The sequence below is a fragment of the Salvelinus alpinus genome, chromosome 9 (genome assembly GCF_045679555.1).
Source record: "Salvelinus alpinus chromosome 9, SLU_Salpinus.1, whole genome shotgun sequence".
NCBI classification, from domain to species: Eukaryota; Metazoa; Chordata; class Actinopteri; order Salmoniformes; family Salmonidae; genus Salvelinus; species Salvelinus alpinus.
In genome coordinates, this window is record NC_092094.1 from 14,526,138 (window position 1) to 14,543,490 (window position 17,353).

A 17,353-nucleotide genomic window follows, 5' to 3' on the forward strand; every position below is an offset into this window, starting at 1 on the left:
CTGGCGGATCCTGGCTGGCGGCTGGCTCTGGCGGATCCTGGCTGGCGGCTGGCTCTGGCGGATCCTGGCTGGCGGCTGGCTCTGGCGGATCCTGGCTGGCGGCTCTGAAGGCTCGGGACAGACGGGCAGTGCTGGGCAGGCAGACAGTTCAGACCACGCTGGGCAGGCAGACAGTTCGGGCAGCGCTGAGCAGGCAAGCAGCGCAGGCGGCGTGGGGCAGACGGCCGACTCTGACCTGCTGAGGCGCACCGTAGGCCTGGTGCGTGGTGCCGGAACTGGAGGCACTGGGCTGGAGACACGCACCACAGGGAGAGTGCGTGGAGGAGGAACAGGGCTCTGGAAACGCACTGGAAGCCTGGTGTCGGCACTGATGGTACTGGGCTGGGGTCACGCACCACAGGGAGAGTGCGTGGAGGAGGAACAGGGCTCTGGAAACGCACTGGAAGCCTGGTGCGTGGTGTCGGCACTGATGGTACTGGGCTGGGGTGGGAAGGTGGCGCCGGATCTACCGGATCGTGAAGGAGGACACGCGCTCTTGAGCACCAAGCCTCCCCAACCTTACCAGGTTGAATGGTCCCCGTAGCCCTGCCAGTGCGGCGAGGTGGAATAGCCCGCACTGGGCTATGCAGGCGAACCGGGGACACCACCTGTAAGGCTGGTGCCATGTACGCCGGCCCGAGGAGACGTACTGGAGGCCAGATACGTTGGGCCGGCTTCATGACATCCGGCTCGATGCCCAACCTAGCCCTCCCAGTGCGGCAAGGTGGAATAGCCCGCACTGGGCTAAGCACGCGTACTGGGGACACCGTGCGCTTTACCGCATAACACGGTGTCTGACCAGTACGACGCCCTCTCACTCCACGGTAAGCCCGGGGAGTTGGCTCAGGTAACCAACCCGGCTTCGCCACACTCCCCTTTAGCCCCCCCCCCCCAAGAAATTTTTGGGTGAGCCTCTCGGGCTTCCAGCCGCTCTGCCTTGCTTTAGCCTCATACAACCTCCTCTCCGCTTTGGGGCGGCGACACTCCACTGGCTCTGCCCAGGGTCCTTTACCGTCTAGGATCTCCTCCCAAGTCCATTCCTCTTTCTCCCATTGCTGTTGTTCTCTCCGTCCTTCTCCAATCCGCTTGGTCCTGGTTTGGTGGGTGTTTCTGTTACGGCTGTCAATGTCGTTCTCGTCCTCAGACGAGGAGGAGCATGGATCGGACCAAGATGCGGAGTAGGAGGTATTCATGATTTTAATGGCAAACCAACAAACACTACAAATAAACAAAACAACAAACGTGACTAACCTGCAACAGTCCTGTGTGGCCCAAACGCTAACACAGGAAACAAACACCCACAAAACACCAGTGAAACCCTGGCTGCCTTAGTATGACTCTCAATCAGAGACAAACGATACACACCTGTCTCTGATTGAGAATCATACCAGGCCGAACACAAAAACCCAACCTAGAAATAGAAAACATAGACTGCCCACCCAAAACTCACGCCCTGACCAATAAACACATAGAAAACAAGAGAAAACAGGTCAGGAACGTGACACACACCCTGTCCAGCACTTTTTACCTTGGTTTGTAAGTTGATGTTTTCTTCAGGTGTTTTCTCCTTCTTTTCTGTTTTCCACAACGACTCTGATGTAACACTGATGGTGCAGATTCTCAGAAGTTTAATGAAAATGGATGGACCAGATTGTCTAGTTTTTATCCTCCCATTCCATTTACTTAGTTCGCCTGTGTTTGTATCCCTACACTGTAAAAGCTATGCCCCCAAGGGTCGCCGCAACCTTTTTTGAGAACTGAGTCAGTGAGTCTATTTGAGCATAATACTGTATACTCACATGAAGAAGAAAGGAGATGAGGAATAAGTCAACAAAGGCTGCGTTTACACAGGCAGCCCAATTCAGATCTTTCCCCACTCGTAATTGGTCTTTTCACCAATGAGACCAGTTCTTTTGCCAATAATTGGGCAAAATATCAGAATTGGTCTGCCTGTGTCTCCTTTAAAGACATAAATCTGTCACCGATTATTTGTAGTTTACCTAACAACCTAACTAATACAAACCACCATACATGTACATTCAACCAGGTGAAATGTGTTTCCGATGGGTTTATCACACCCATTACCTTTCTAAACCACATGACCTGGGCAATCCAGCTGAACTTCTTTAGGCCTTTGGTAGGCCGCAAGCCTTGGAGACAGAGAGACACCAAAACTGCTTTATATGGCACATCACTCCCTAGAAATGTCCATATTTCCCACACCCAAAGGGTGCTTATTTTCATTGGGAAAACCATAACCAGTTTTCTAGCATTGGCACCCTATGTGAGAGATACACATAAACAACTTATGCAACCCAAAATTATACAGCATATGAACTTTACATTTTTCATTGGCGGAATCACTAAGTTGTCCAGTAGCAGTTCATGTCATCATTTGAATTGGGAATATGAAGAATACAAAAATAGTTATCCTTACTTTAAAAAGTGTAGAATGGTGAAATTGAATGCTTTACTCTCTATGGACTAGTGTTGTTTTTTGTTGTAATACAATATAATGACCATGTTAAGACCTTCAACCATAGCAACCTTTCTCTTTGCTTCATTTCAACATCACCTCAAGTCAAATGAAATAGAAGACAAAATCAGGTATAACAGTAAACATTTATTCTTCTGTTTGTGGCCTGTAAACAGCCTTAGTGGATTCACAGTGTCCAGTGGGTTGTCATGGTGACCCCTCTAGTTGGTGTTGTCCTTGGTGTGCTCCATGATGGCCATCAGAGCCAGCCAAGTCTCCTTGGCAGTAGGGAGGATCTGATTGGCTGGCAGGATGAAACCATAGCGACCAGTGTCTCTCAGCTCGAAGGTGTAGGAGTACTTGATGCCCTGGTTGTAGGTCCAGTCAACAGTGGTACCACTAGCCTGGTCTGGAAATGACAAGAAAGAAGGGAATAGACCATAGTTTCTGTTTTTAATTCACCGAGTATGTACGAGTATACAAACCATAAGATAAGAATATTGTAATGACTTTGGTTAGGTTATACAGATGGTGTGTACTCATGTTGGTAGAATGAGCGGGACTACATTGGAATGGCATGGGATGGGAGCCATTAAAGCAGTGAAAATGTTTAGCTGGTGTTAGACACTTACAGATGGTGTTGATGGTGCTGCCGTATCGGTAAGAGGTTCCGTACAGGGAAGCCAGTTCAGTGATTGCCTTCATGGCCAGGTCGTGCTGTGAGAAGATAATACTAGTCATGTAAAAGTACCATGCTGGCATCACCCTTCTCCGGTGAAGCCACATATGGTGGAGAATGCTGGCAGGGCACTCCCTGGTGGAACAAATGCCACAAGTTGTTACTAGACATGTCAAAGACAACTAGTTAATGGTTGCTAGACTCACCAGTTCGCTCTGGTCCTTGCAGGGGGTACTGGTGTAACCGTAGGGGTAGAGGAGCATCTGGGAGTAGGAATGGATAGACACGAAGGCCTTCAGGTTGCCGTGAGACTTTACAAAGTCCACAATGGAATTGACCTCAGACTCAGAGTGAGCTTCGGGTCCGCGGTAAGTCTCAGAGCAGGGACTGCCACTGGAGCCGGGCTCTACCAAAGACCAGGGAGGAAACAAATGGTAAAGAAAGATTAGTGCCCAACTAAACATTAACAGTAAAATACTATCTCACCAAGGGCAAGCAGATACCATTTTAATTGACAAAAACTTTTGATTTGTTATCTTATTCAATTTGTGACCTCTGAATCTATTGTATTTGAATATAAAGTGTTTTGCAACATTCAAGTGACAAGGAAAAGTATACCTCCAAAACCAGCATCCCAGTTCCTGTTGGGGTCAGTTCCAACACAGGAAGAGCCAGGGTTGGGCTTCCTGGTCTTACGCCACATACGGTTCTGTGGAACATAAACGGTCATCGTGACTCATGGTTTGTTTGGTTTTGTCTAGTGCATAGCTGTGAGCAGCAGTTGATGATGTCAGAGCGAAGTCAAATGACAAAGCAGGATACAATACCGAAACACTGTGAAAGCAATATTAGATAGATTATATTTGGTATTAGAGATTCAGATCACGCATACATATGTAATATGTAGTTAGTAATCAAAGAGGATGAGAGTGGCTGTTGTGTTCAACTCCCTAGTCTGATATGTGCCCTTTGACCTTATAAAATAATCAAAAGAAGAGGTCAATTGAAATGGAGAGATGACATTGTAATCAAAATTTGTGATCAACCTAGAAATGTAAGGGCATTTTCTATTGTGATGAGAGACTCACACTATTGTGGGTGTAGTAGTAGCCATCGGGGTTGGTCACAATCTCCAGGAAGATGTCCATCTTGTCCAAGATGGCGGTGAGGGCGGCGTCATGTCCGTAGTCGGTCACAATCTGGATATGGAAACAGAAGGTTAAAGTGATACATGTGTAGATGAAGAGAGGGGAAAGGTTTAAAGACTGTGGTGGAGAAAACACGGACCTTCTTTGCGAACCAGGTGCCGCTAGCTTGAGTGATCCATTCCCTGGAATGGATTCCTGTGTCAAGCCAGATACCAGGTCTGTTGGTTCCACCAGTACTGAACTAGAAAAGAGAGAAGAAGGGGGGTGTAAAGAAAGTATCCTCAAATACTGTAAACTTGATACACATTTAACATACAACCATGTAACATGTAACATGTACCAAAAATAGGGCCTCGTCCGGGATTAGGAAAAAACTACCTTCACTGACTTTAAATCTATATTTCACTTGTAAAGAGTACTAGTAAAATGACAAGGCCATAGCAGATAAAACATGCCACTCTCGTCAGGAACTTACCTTGAGCACATTCAGGGTGCGTCCCTGGTAACTCTGGCCAATCACGATCTTGCTGACCAGATTGGGGTTCTCAGCCACAAGCATGTCCTGGAAACTATAGATCTGATGAGATAGATAGAGAGAGAGACAGAGACAGAGACAGAGACAGAGACAGAGACAGAGACAGAGACAGAGAGACAGAGAGACAGACAGAGAGAGAGAGACAGAGACAGAGACAGAGACAGAGACAGAGACAGAGACAGAGACAGAGACAGAGACAGAGAGACAGAGAGACAGACAGAGACAGAGACAGAGACAGAGACAGAGACAGAGACAGAGACAGAGAGACAGAGACACAGAGAGACACAGAGACACAGAGACAGAGACAGGTTGATACTGTCAATTTGCAGATGTTGACATAAGCTTTTCATGAATCCTTATGTTCTGCTGTTGACTGTTTTATGAACTCCTTATGTAAGGACACTTCAAATAAGGTGTTCCCCAAAATACTGTAGGTTTCAACAACAGAAAACAGTGTCTTGATTTGCTTACAGAATTCTTAGGTAGGTCTTACGATGACAGTATTAAAGATGTCTCACTCAGTGTGAGTTCAGAGTGATCATGTGAAATGGGCCATTTCTCCTTGATACTTGTGTGATGGGTTGGTACTTACAGTTGAAGTCGGATGTATACATACTTAGGTTGGAGTCATTAAAACTAGTTTTTCAACCACTCCACAAATTTCTTGTTAACAAACTATAGTTTTGGCAAGTCGGTTAAGACATCTACTTTGTGCATGACACAAATCATTTTTCCAACAATTGTTTACAGACAGATTATTTCACTTATAATTCACTGTATCACAATTCCAGTGGGTCAGAAGTTTAATACACTAAATTGACTGTGCCTTTAAACAGCTTGGAAAACTCCAGAAAATTATGTAATGGCTTTAGAAGCTTCTGATAGGCTAATTGGCATAATTTGAGTCAATTGGAGTAGTACCTGTGGATGTATTTCAAGACCTACCTTCAAACCCAGTGCCTCTTTGCTTGACATCATGGGAAAATCAAAAGAAATTAGCCAAGACCTCAGAAAAAAATTGTAGACCTCCACAAGTCTGGTTCATCCTTGGGAGCAATTTCCAAACACCTGAAGGTACCACATTCATCTGTACAAACAATAGTACGCAAGTATAAACACCATGGGAAGAGGAAGAGATTAACGTACTTTGGTGCGAATAAAGCAAATAAATCCCAGAACAACAGCAAAGGACCTTGTGAAGATGCTGGAGGTAACAAGTACAAAAGTATCTATATCCACAGTAAAACGAGTCCTATATCGACATAACCTGAAAGGCCGCTCAGCAAGGAAGAAGCCACTGCTCCAAAACCGCCATAAAAAAGCCAGACTACGGTTTGCAATTACACATGGGGACAAATATTGTACTTTTTGGAGGAATGTCCTCTGGTCTGATGAAACAAAAATAGAACTGTTTGGCCATATTGACCATCGTTATGTTTGGAGGAAAAAGGGGGAGGCTTGCAAGCCGAAGAACACCATCCCAACCGTGAAGCACGGGGGTGGCAGCATCATGTTGTGGGGGTGCTTTGCTGCAGGAGGGCCTGGTGCACTTCACAAAATATATGGCATCATGTGGGAGGAAAATCATGTGGATATATTGAAGCAACATCTCAAGACATTAGTCAGGAAGTTAACGCTTGGTCGCAAATGGGTTCCAAATGGACAATGACCCCAAGCATACTTCCAAAGATGTGGCAAAATGGCTTAAGGACAACAAAGTCAAGGTATTGGAGTGGCCATCACAAAGTTCTGACCTCAATCCTACAGAAGATTTGTGGGCAGAACTGAAAAAGTGTGTGCGAGCAAGGAGGCCTACAAACCTGACTCAATTACACCAGCTCTGTCAGGAGAAATGGGCCAAAATTCACCCAACTTATTGTGGGAAGCTTGTGGAAGACTACCTGAAACGTTTGACCCAAGTTAAACAACTTAAAGGCAATGCTAACAAATACTAATTGAGTGTATGTAAACTTCTGACCCACTAGGAATGTGATGAAAGAAATAAAAGCTGAAATAAATCATTCTCTTTCCTATTTTTCTGACATTTCACATTCTTAAAATAAGTGGTGATCCTAACTGACCTAGACAGGGCATTTTTACTAGGATTAAATGTCAGGAATTGTGAAAAACTGAGTTTAAATGTATTTGGCTAAGGTGTATGTAAACTTCCGACTTCAACTGTACATCAGCAATGTCGTGGTAGTTGGAGTAGTCGTAATCATTGGTGGTTCTGGGGGCAGCGGCACGTGCACTCAGCATCTGGTCCTGCTCCTCGTCCAACATAACCTGTGGGCATAACGGGGGTCAAAAGGTCACTACAAGGCTTTATACCACTTTACAATGATTTATAACACTATTATGAAACAATATGTAGTTATTCCATATGACTTATCCGAATCTCTTTTGATCATTGTGAGCAAAGATAAAATTGAGCTGTTGCACATAATCTTATTCAACCATCTTATTTATTTACTGTAAGTCATGACATGGATATACTATTTCAAGACATAGTAAAGACTGAAGTAATCTCCCTGAGCTCAGTCACTTCTTCCTCAACTCCTACCCACCCCATAATTATATTGTGTGTGTCTGTATGATCCTACCTGTAGGTCCATGATCATGACGGAGTACGGGATGTCTTCAGTCTCCAGGAAGGCCTTGACAGTCTGCAGGCTGGTGAAGGGAACTCTGATGTCCACAGGAGTGGAGAGGTCAATGGGCTCCATCCACACATCCAGCTTGGAGAGAGGAGGGAGAAGAGAGAGGAGCGAGGAGAGAGAGGAGGGAGAAGAGAGAGGAGGGAGGAGAGAGAGGAGGAAGGAGGAGGACGGAAGACAAGTTGACATGTTAAGCCAACATAGCAAGCACTTTGAACAGCTAGTGAAAAGGAAATGCATGGTCAAGTACATTTTTTATTGTAACTTTTTTATTTGTTTATTTTTATTATTAACCCATCCGTAGCTTTTTTTGGTTTTAAAGCTTTCTTGTTACATATACACACATTTTATATATTACATTTTACATACTACATAAATGGTACTTTTATATACAGCATTCACCTGACAAAGATATATTTTACATACAGACAGTACATACATACATACACACATTTATACATATACACATAGATATTTTATTATACACATAAATGTACTGTATATACATAGACACATAACAGTGGCGGTCGGTGCCGTTTAAGATGAGGGAGGACGATAATGTTTTTATGAGCGTGGCCTTTTTTCTATTACAGTATATTGGATGACTGTCATTCATATTCCATTCACCCAGCTCAATGTAACATCGATAGGTTTAGGCTAGCTGCTATATGATACTCAAATTTTCCCTATACCATTCATGAGGTTGCTACAACCTAGCCTATGAATGAAAGTTTATAACGTATGTGCACAGGTCGAGAGAAATTAGAGTAATCAAGGTGACAGACATTGACATATTCAATACCACTGTCACGTATACTCCCTCTCCGGCCTCTAGGTCATCAGGCTGCTGATTATCTCGCACACCTTTCACCATCGTCTCGCGCAGCTGCACCTCATGACACCCACCTGGACTCCATCACCTCCTTGATTATCTTCCCTATATCTGTCACTCCCCTTGGTTCTTTCTTCAGGTGTTATTGACTCTGTTTCATGTCGGTGCGTTGTTTGTGTTTCGTATTTATTGGTTTGTTTATTTATTAAAACACTCATTCCCTGTACTTGCTTCCCGACTCTCAGCACACATCGTTACAACCACCTTGCACAATCTTGCCTGCATCTAGCTGCTCTAGGGTGTTATCATTAGTCCAACTGTTGCAAACAAGAGTTTCTATTGGACAAATTCAGATATGTTTATCCCCGTTTCGTTCCGTTTGCTTCCGTTTAAGAAACATTTTTCAACAGAATCGGTAGAATGAATACACCCCTGATCACACGCAAGCACAGTTCACTTTCATAGCAACAACACACAAACAGCATGATCCTTTTGATCGTTGGATAATTCCTTCACGCATCTACGTGCTCTCCTCCTCTCACCTTTTCCTTTTGTGCACAACACATCAGCTGTCTGTGACCAGGCGAAAAAACCTTTCCAAGCCTAACCTTCATATCATAACCGTTAACCGCTACACACAGCCTATATCATTGTCACCATATTAGCTAACGTCAAGTCAACATAGGTAATAGAACTAAAGCGTTAGTAAACCGGCTACAATCATACAGTACAGTGTACAAGCAGTTTAGCAGTTACACCGGTGGGCCCCGGTGGCAATAAATTAATCAAACCAAAAGCTTACCTTGACTTGGAAAAGTTCCAGTGTTGGATAGCCATAGCCAGCTAGGTAACATAGCATCCCTCAATGTTTGAGCAAGGTGTTTGAGTAGGCTCAACTAGCTAGCTGCATTCACTAGCTAAGTAAGTGAAAGTGAAAATAATAAGAAATATAGTTGCTCTCTCTCTCTCTTCCTTTCTTGCTTTTTCTTCATTTTTGAAGAAATACATTTGTTCAAAACTGTTCAACTACTGTCTTTCTCTCTCGTTGAGTCAACTGCTCAACAACTTTTATGCACTGCAGTGCTAGCTAGCTGTAGCATATGCTTTCAGTACTAGATTCATTATCCGATCCTTTGATTGGGTGGACAACATGTCAGTTCATGCTGCAAGAACTCTGAGAAGTTGTCATAATTACTGTTTAAGTCTATGGAATGGGGTGAGAACCACAAGGTTTTTTATTGAAGTCAACGTATCCAGAGGAGGATGGAAACAGCTGTCCTACACTGCTGATTTTGCAGGTTTTCCTACTTACAAAGCATGTAGAGGTCTGTCATTTTTATCATAGGTACACTTCAACTGTGAGAGACGGAATCTAAAACAAAAATCCAGAAAATCACATTGTATGATTTTTAAGTCATTAATTTGCATTTTATTGCATGACATAAGTATTTGATCACCTACCAACCAGTAAGAATTCCGGCTCTCACAGACCTATTAGTTTTTCTTTAAGAAGCCCTCCTGTTCTCCACTCATTACCTGTATTAACTGCACCTGTTTGAACTCGTTACCTGTATAAAAGACACCTGTCCACACACTCAATCAAACAGACTCCAACCTCTCCACAATGGCTAAGACCAGAGATCTGCGTAAGGACATCAGGGATAAAATTGTAGACCTGCACAAGGCTGGGATGGGCTACAGGACAATAGGCAAGCAGCTTGGTGAGAAGGCAACAACTGTTGGCGCAATTATTAGAAAATGAAAGAAGTTCAAGATGACGGTCAATCACCCTCGGTCTGGGGCTCCATGCAAGATCTCACCTCGTGGGGCATCAATGATCATGAGGAAGGTGAGGGAACAGCCCAGAACTACATGGCAGGACCTGGTCAATGACCTGAAGAGAGCTGGGACCACAGTCTCAAAGAAAACCATTAGTAACACACTACGCCGTCATGGATTAAAATCCTGCAGCGCACGCAAGGTCCCCCTGCTCAAGCCAGCGCATGTCCAGGCCCGTCTGAAGTTTGCCAATGACCATCTGGATGATCCAAAGGAGGAATGGGAGAAGGTCATGTGGTCTGATGAGACAAAAATTGAGCTTTTTGGTCTAAACTCCACTCGCCGTGTTTGGAGGAAGAAGAAGGATGAGTACAACCCCAAGAACACCATCCCAACCGTGAAGCATGGAGGTGGAAACATCATTCTTTGGGGATGCTTTTCTGCAAAGGGGACAGGACGACTGCACCGTATTGAGGGGAGGATGGATGGGGCCATGTATCGCGAGATCTTGGCCAACAACCTCCTTCCCTCAGTAAGAGCATCGAAGATGGGTCGTGGCTGGGTCTTCCAGCATGACAACGACCCAAAACACACAGCCAGGGCAACTAAGGAGTGCCTCCGTAAGAAGCATCTCAAGGTCCTGGAGTGGCCTAGCCCGTCTCCAGACCTGAACCCAATAGAAAATCTCTGGAGGGAGCTGAAAGTCCATATTGCCCAGCGACAGCCCCGAAACCTGAAAGATCTGGAGAAGGTCTGTATGGAGGAGTGGGCCAAAATCCCTGCTGCAGTGTGTGCAAACCTGGTCAAGAACTACAGGAAACGTATGATCTCTGTAATTGCAAACAAAGGTGTCTGTACCAAATATTAAGCTCTGCTTTTCTGATGTATCAAATACTTATGTCATGCAATAAAATACAAATTAATTACTTAAAAATCATACAATGTGATTTTCTGGATTTTTGTTTTAGATTCCGTCTCTCACAGTTGAAGTGTACCTATGATAAAAAATTACAGACCTCTACATGCTTTGTAAGTAGGAAAACCTGCAAAATCGGCAGTATATCAAATACGTGTTCTCCCCACTGTACATATACAGTATTCTGTTGGTTAGAATAATTTTGTATATATTGTGCCATGGAATCGTTACATCTAAAATCTCTTCCCAGCTATTTTGCAACCTGTATGGCGCAGCTGTCAACATTTTTGTCCTCAAATGTAACTGGTATATTTGTCTATTTATGCCAATCTTTTTCAGACAATTTTTGTCTTTAATATATGGCAGACAAACCAGTTCCCTACCTTCTCCCTCTTCCACTTGCCTCTTCCATTTTTATGGTAATACTGCAATCAGTTGGTTGTAACTTTGATTTGAACAAACATTCAATATATTTATATATTCATATCCATATAAGTTGCAAAAAGGCAATTTTTGAACAAAGGATGAGCCTTTCTTAATAATCGACTGGAGAACTAGTTTGGGTTCAAGTATAATTTATGTATGTGTGAAGCTTTTAGTGAGAGGTCTAATGCTGTAATATTTAATCCTATCAGCCCCCCAAACTCATATTCATTATATAAAAAAGGCATGTTTAATTTTGTTTGGCTTAGCGTTCCAAATAAAGTGAAATATTCTTTGCTCATATGATTTAAAAAATGAATAGTCTGGAGTAGGCAGCACCATAAGTAAGTAAGTAAACTGTGATAGGACCAAAGAGTTAATAAATGTGATTTATCCATAAATAGACAGGTATTTACCCTTCCATGGATGCATCATCTTGTCTATTTTTGCTAACTTTCTATTGAAATCGGTTATGGTAAGTTTGTTTACATCTTTAGAGATATGAATACCAAGCATGTCTACTTCACCATCAGCCCATTTTATTGGTAAACTACAAGGTACAGTAGTGTAAAAATGGTGTCATTTAACAATCCAATACTTAATATGGTACATGTATCATGATTGGGTTTTAGTCCAGAGAGGCTAGAAAAGTGATCTTCAATGAGACCGTACAGGGATCCAGATTGCGGACTTAAGAAGAAACTTGAGTTATTGGCATACATTGACACTTTTGTTTTTTTCTAACCCCTTGATGTTCTTGTTGGATCTGATTTTAATAGCTAGCATTTCAATGGCCATACCAAATAGATATGGAGACAATGGACAGCCTTGTTTTACTCCTCTTGACAGCTCAATTCTTTCTGAGAAGTAGTCATTATTTACTATTTTACAACTGTGGTTGCTATACAGTACATAACTTTAACCTCTACGGGATCGGTGCCCCCCCTCCCATCAGGACGGTTGAGCTAACGTAGGCTAATGTGATTAGCATGAGGTTGTAAGTAACAAGAACTTTCCAAGGACATAGACATATCTGATATGGTATGTATCAGCTTAAATTCTTGTTAATCTAACTGCACTGTCCAATTTACAGTAGCTATTACGGTGAAAGAATACCATGCTATTGTTTGAGGAGAGTGCACAATTATGAACTTGAAAATGTATTAATAAACCAATTAGGCACATATAGGCAGTGTTGATGCAACATTTTGAACAGATATGCAAGGGTTCATTGGATCAGTCTAAAACTTTGCACATACACTGCTTCCATCTAGTGGCCACAATCTAAATTGCGCATGGGCTGGAATAATACATTATGGCCTTTCTCTTGCATTTCAAAGATGATGGTAAAAAAAATCAGACCTTCTTGCTGAGTACCTGATAGTCTACCATTTTTATAGGAGTAGTAAAAGCATGCTAATAATGGATCTTTGAGTACCTCAAAAAAGGTCTGATATACTTCTACTGGTATACCACCAAGCCCTGGGGTTTTCCAGAATGAAAAGATTTAATTGCTTCAAGAAGTTCACCTTTATTTAACTTCACACAGGTCTTTCTGTACATTTGTTAATTTTACATGATTATTATTAGGGGAAAATCCATACAGTTAGCATCATTCAGTGGAGATGGAGGAGACTGAAAAGAAAACATATGCTTAAAATATTTAGCTTCCTCTTTCAAAACATAATTTGGTGAATCATGGATGACTCCGTCATTTGTAACGAGTTTCTGTAAATTCTTTTTGGTAGCATTTCTATGTTGAAGATTCAAGAAAGATTTAGTGCATTTTCCAAAATGTTCCGTCCAGTTAGCTTTATTTTTACAATAAATTACACTTCATCGTTCTTGAATAAGTTCTCATTCTAATCTAGTTCTAATTATTTTAGTTTTTCCTTTAACTTATTTTGTGCCTCTATTGTACAATTTTTATTGCCATCTACCTCCACCATTATTTCCTCTATGTTCTTTATTAGTCTAATCTCTTTTAATCAAAACTGTTTTTGTTTCAATGTTTGAGTATTGTATTGAATGGCCTCTAAAAGTACATTTGAAAGTGTCCCATACAATAAGGGTCCAGTACCAATCCAGTACCTATGTTGTGCAGAAAAAAAATCAAATTATGAATTATTTTGTGTTGGTTAAGAACAAATTGTCATCCAGTTGGTTTTGATTAAATTTCCAATATCCCCATCCCCATCATCATGGAAATTCTGTAAGAGTTATGTGGAGGCCAATTAGATGGTGGTCCGTTCGCATTCGGTCTTTAGTACATTTTGATGCCAGCAAGAATGACACAAGGAAGTAGTCAAGACGGTTAGCTTGATTAAGCCTCCTCCATGTACTATATATCTCACTAGATCAGGGTTTTTTAGCCTCCATATATTCACTAGTTCTAATGTATCCATGATATTCGTGATCTCCTTAATTGCATGAGGGTGATAGTTTGTATTGTCATTTCTTTTACGATCCTTTGAGGTACTTGAAACCGTATTATAATCTCCCACCATAATAATATATTAATTTGTTACTTGTGAGCTCAATAGATTATTGTATATATTTTCAAAGAAGTGTGGATCATCAATAGTTGGACCAGATTAATTAGCCAAATCTGTTTTTGGTCCAATAGCATATTTAAAAGGATCCATCTTCCTTGAGGATCTGTTTGCACAATCGGATCAAAATTATTGTTCATTAACATTATCACCCCCTTTGAGTTTCTTTGCCCATGACCATGACAAACATATTATTTATCCCTCCCAGGCCTTGGTCTAGTGAAATAATATGAATTCATATTGTGTTCATTGCAATGTTTGTCAAACTTCGTATTGAAATGGAAATGCCAATGCAGTAGGCTATAGTGTATTGAATGAGGTGGTGGGGTTAGATATATGTGGCTTCAGTGGTGGATATGATGATGATGATAATGATGATGATGATGATGATGATGATGATCATTGTCATGCCACACCTGGAGATGTTCCATCTCAGCCAGGTCCTTCAGGAGAGCGAGCTGGACCTCATCCTTCCCAGTGATACGAAGGACCTGGTCACTGCAAAGACAGGAGAACCATTCAAATTTGAACTATGCTTGAGTAATGGTCCGAGAGGGAGGTTGGAGTTGAGAAAGGGAGAAGTTGAGTAGCATAGACTGTGGTGAAACGTCTGCTTAGCAACATAATGACTTACAGTTGGAGTCAACCTTGATCATAAGTTTTGCTTCCTCTCAACAGTTAACATTGAGTAGCCATCTTTAATGATTAATTTGAATTTATTGAAAAGTAATAAAGCCTGACTGTCACACAGTTTGAAAAAGCAACTCATGTCTACAGAATCACTGAGGCAAGCAGGACATATGTTTTTATTACCCTTCCCATGGTTCAGTTAAGCAATAAGACCCGAGGGGGTGTGGTATATGGCCAATATACCACGGCTAAGGGCTGTTCTTAGGCACAACCCTTAGCCGTGGTATATTGGCCATATACCACAAAGCACCAAGGTGCCTTATTGCTATTATAAACTGGTTACCAACATAATTAGTCCAGTAAAAATAAATGTTGTCATACCCTGTGTTATAACGTCTGATACACCACGGCTTTCAGCCAATCAGAATTCAGGACTCGAACCACCCAGTTTATAACAATCTTTATATAGCAACTACTGGTGATATATCAAACATGACACCAAATAGAATTGGACATATTCCCCAAAATGAGTACCAACCATTGGTGTATCCACTCACCCCTCAAATGTTTCCTTGCCGAAAATGGCCACAAACAGCACAGTCAAGACCAGCAGCCCCTTCATCATTGCCAATAGAGTAGAGACACACACCTTGGCCACCACCTTTTATGCCATGGTCCTGGTCACATGACCTTGCTTAAGGGGACTTGTGTATGATGCCTGCTGCTTTTCTTCCCATCCCAGCCAGGAGATCCTGGGAAATACCAGATGGGTCGTTTCTGTACCTTTGCCATCCATTTTGCCAGCATTTGCTTTAGTTTGAGTTTTGTAAAAAAATACATGTATTTATGAATAAATCTGAAACAAACATGTAGAGTGGGTATACTAGGCCTACAAGTTAAGGCATTTGACTTATGTGCTCAGTCCAGCTTTACACAAACAATAACTTTTAAGGCTTAATGAAGCCATTATAAACCCTTTCTAAGGCCTATATAAATACTTCAGAAAGCATTCATAAGAAAATTCCAATGACATGTTATGAAGGGCGGCAAAAGGGCCACATTTGGCAAAGCACCAGATGAAGGCCAATGCATTTGGGTCAGCCTGTATTCAGGAAGTTGTGCTACAGTACTGCCTGGTTAGTGTCAGATTCAGCAACACTATAATCAGCAGAGTTAAATTAAAACAGAAAGTGCAACGTAGTGAAATGGAACTGTTTTATGATAGTTAGGCTGCAGCCTGTGTCACAGCCGGCCTTGACCGGGAGACCCATGAGGCGGCGCACTATCGTCCGGGTTAGGGGAGAATTTGGCTGGCCAGGATTTCATTGTCCCATCGCGCTCTAGCGACTTCTTGTGGTAGGCCGGGCGCATGCAAGCTGACTTGGTTGCCAGGTGTACGGTGTTTCCCCCGACACATTGGTGCGGCTGGCTTCTGGGTTAAGCGTGCAGTGTGTAAAGGAGCCGCGACCTTCGCCTCTCCCGAGTCAAGACTGTAACAACCAATTGGAAATCACGAAAAAGTGGTAAAGTACCAAAAAATAAAATAGAAGATACAGTGGCTGCTTGTTTTCAAAATATCACTTGTCAAATTATTTTTCCTCTTGTCAGAATGAATTGAAAGGTTCTATTTGGTGTCTACTGTAGGAACGCTGTAAGAGGTAGGAACATTCATTGTTTGCTGGGAAGGCAGTTGAATTATTAAGACATCATTTGACAAACTATTCAATTACATTTAGGCTACGTGTTTGGTTGATATAGGCCCTCTCATTTGAGACTGAAACAGTATGCACTCCCAGATCTCTCTGCCCTCCCTCCTCTGTGCATGTTCTAAAAAGGGTAACTGTAGTCTGTTTTATGCAATCGAGCTGATAACAAGAATGACAGATTAAAGATACTGTACATGTTGGTTTTTCCATACTAGAAGTAAATCATTAACTTCCAGACAGGCACACCCACAATACATTTGTCTAAAAGACAGCAATACATTTGTCAAGTAGCACTGCGCACAAAATCCTGTTAGAATGCATTTGAACCATGACCTTATTTTGTCTAACAATATCTTGTTTTGTAGTTATTTTTTCTCTCTCACATGCAAGATTATTCTGCATACCAACTGGCAAAGACAGGGCATACAAAATCATGCCTGCATTGAAAGAAATGTCATTTGAATTTATCATAAGTTTGATAAATTACACAAATCATCCCCTAATGATGATTTTATGATTATTTATACAGTTGCCTAGATACCCACCTGTTTTGCAGTTTGTCTGTAACACGGTTACACAAGGCCACAAGCTGTGAAACACCCAAGGCCTTCTTTTAAAAGGACAGCAAAACAGATGCACATGACGTAGGATGTCTCTAAACCACATCATTACTACACACTTCCTGCATCTGCATGATAAGTATGTGCAGGTTTAAGATTGGGAGGGATAGCTATACAGTAAATGCAGCTGCTATCCATGACTGTGTCAAGACTCAACCAATCAACCAGAGGGTCGATGTATAATCTGCGTGACAGACATACTATTAATCTCTGTCATAAATGTGAAATGTGTTGCACACGACCAAGTTGCTGCTCCTCTGTCTGGTATGTGGTCAAATATCCCCCCAAAACTATCAACATATACTGTAAGAGGACACATTTAATTGTAAATAGTATATACATTGACTGTAAACACTAACAA

At 42.1% G+C, this 17,353-nt stretch overlaps 1 protein-coding gene across 1 annotated transcript; it reads right to left on the reverse strand.

Moving 5' to 3' along the window:
* Positions 1-2,642: 2,642 nt before the first annotated feature.
* On the reverse strand, positions 2,643-17,028 carry cpa5 (carboxypeptidase A5). Its single transcript, XM_071416075.1, has 12 exons — positions 16,918-17,028; positions 15,224-15,418; positions 14,453-14,534; positions 7,481-7,615; positions 7,062-7,163; positions 4,818-4,919; positions 4,482-4,583; positions 4,283-4,393; positions 3,813-3,903; positions 3,401-3,600; positions 3,148-3,232; positions 2,643-2,924 (listed from the first exon to the last, which is right to left on the reverse strand). Exons 2-12 carry the CDS (start codon positions 15,289-15,291, stop codon positions 2,737-2,739), a joined length of 1,266 nt encoding a protein of 421 aa, XP_071272176.1. The 5' UTR covers positions 15,292-15,418; positions 16,918-17,028; the 3' UTR covers positions 2,643-2,736.
* Positions 17,029-17,353: the final 325 nt, after the last annotated feature.

Excerpts from the sequence above, each read along its gene's own strand:
- cpa5 (XM_071416075.1), bottom strand. The coding sequence starts at position 15,291 with ATGATGAAGGGGCTGCTGGTCTTGACTGTGCTGTTTGTGGCCATTTTC. Across the intron at positions 14,535-15,223 it reads GGCAAGGAAACATTTGAGGG|TGACCAGGTCCTTCGTATCA; the intron begins GTGAGTGGATAC and ends CTGTCTTTGCAG. Across the intron at positions 4,584-4,817 it reads GCACCCTGAATGTGCTCAAG|TTCAGTACTGGTGGAACCAA; the intron begins GTAAGTTCCTGA and ends TCTCTTTTCTAG.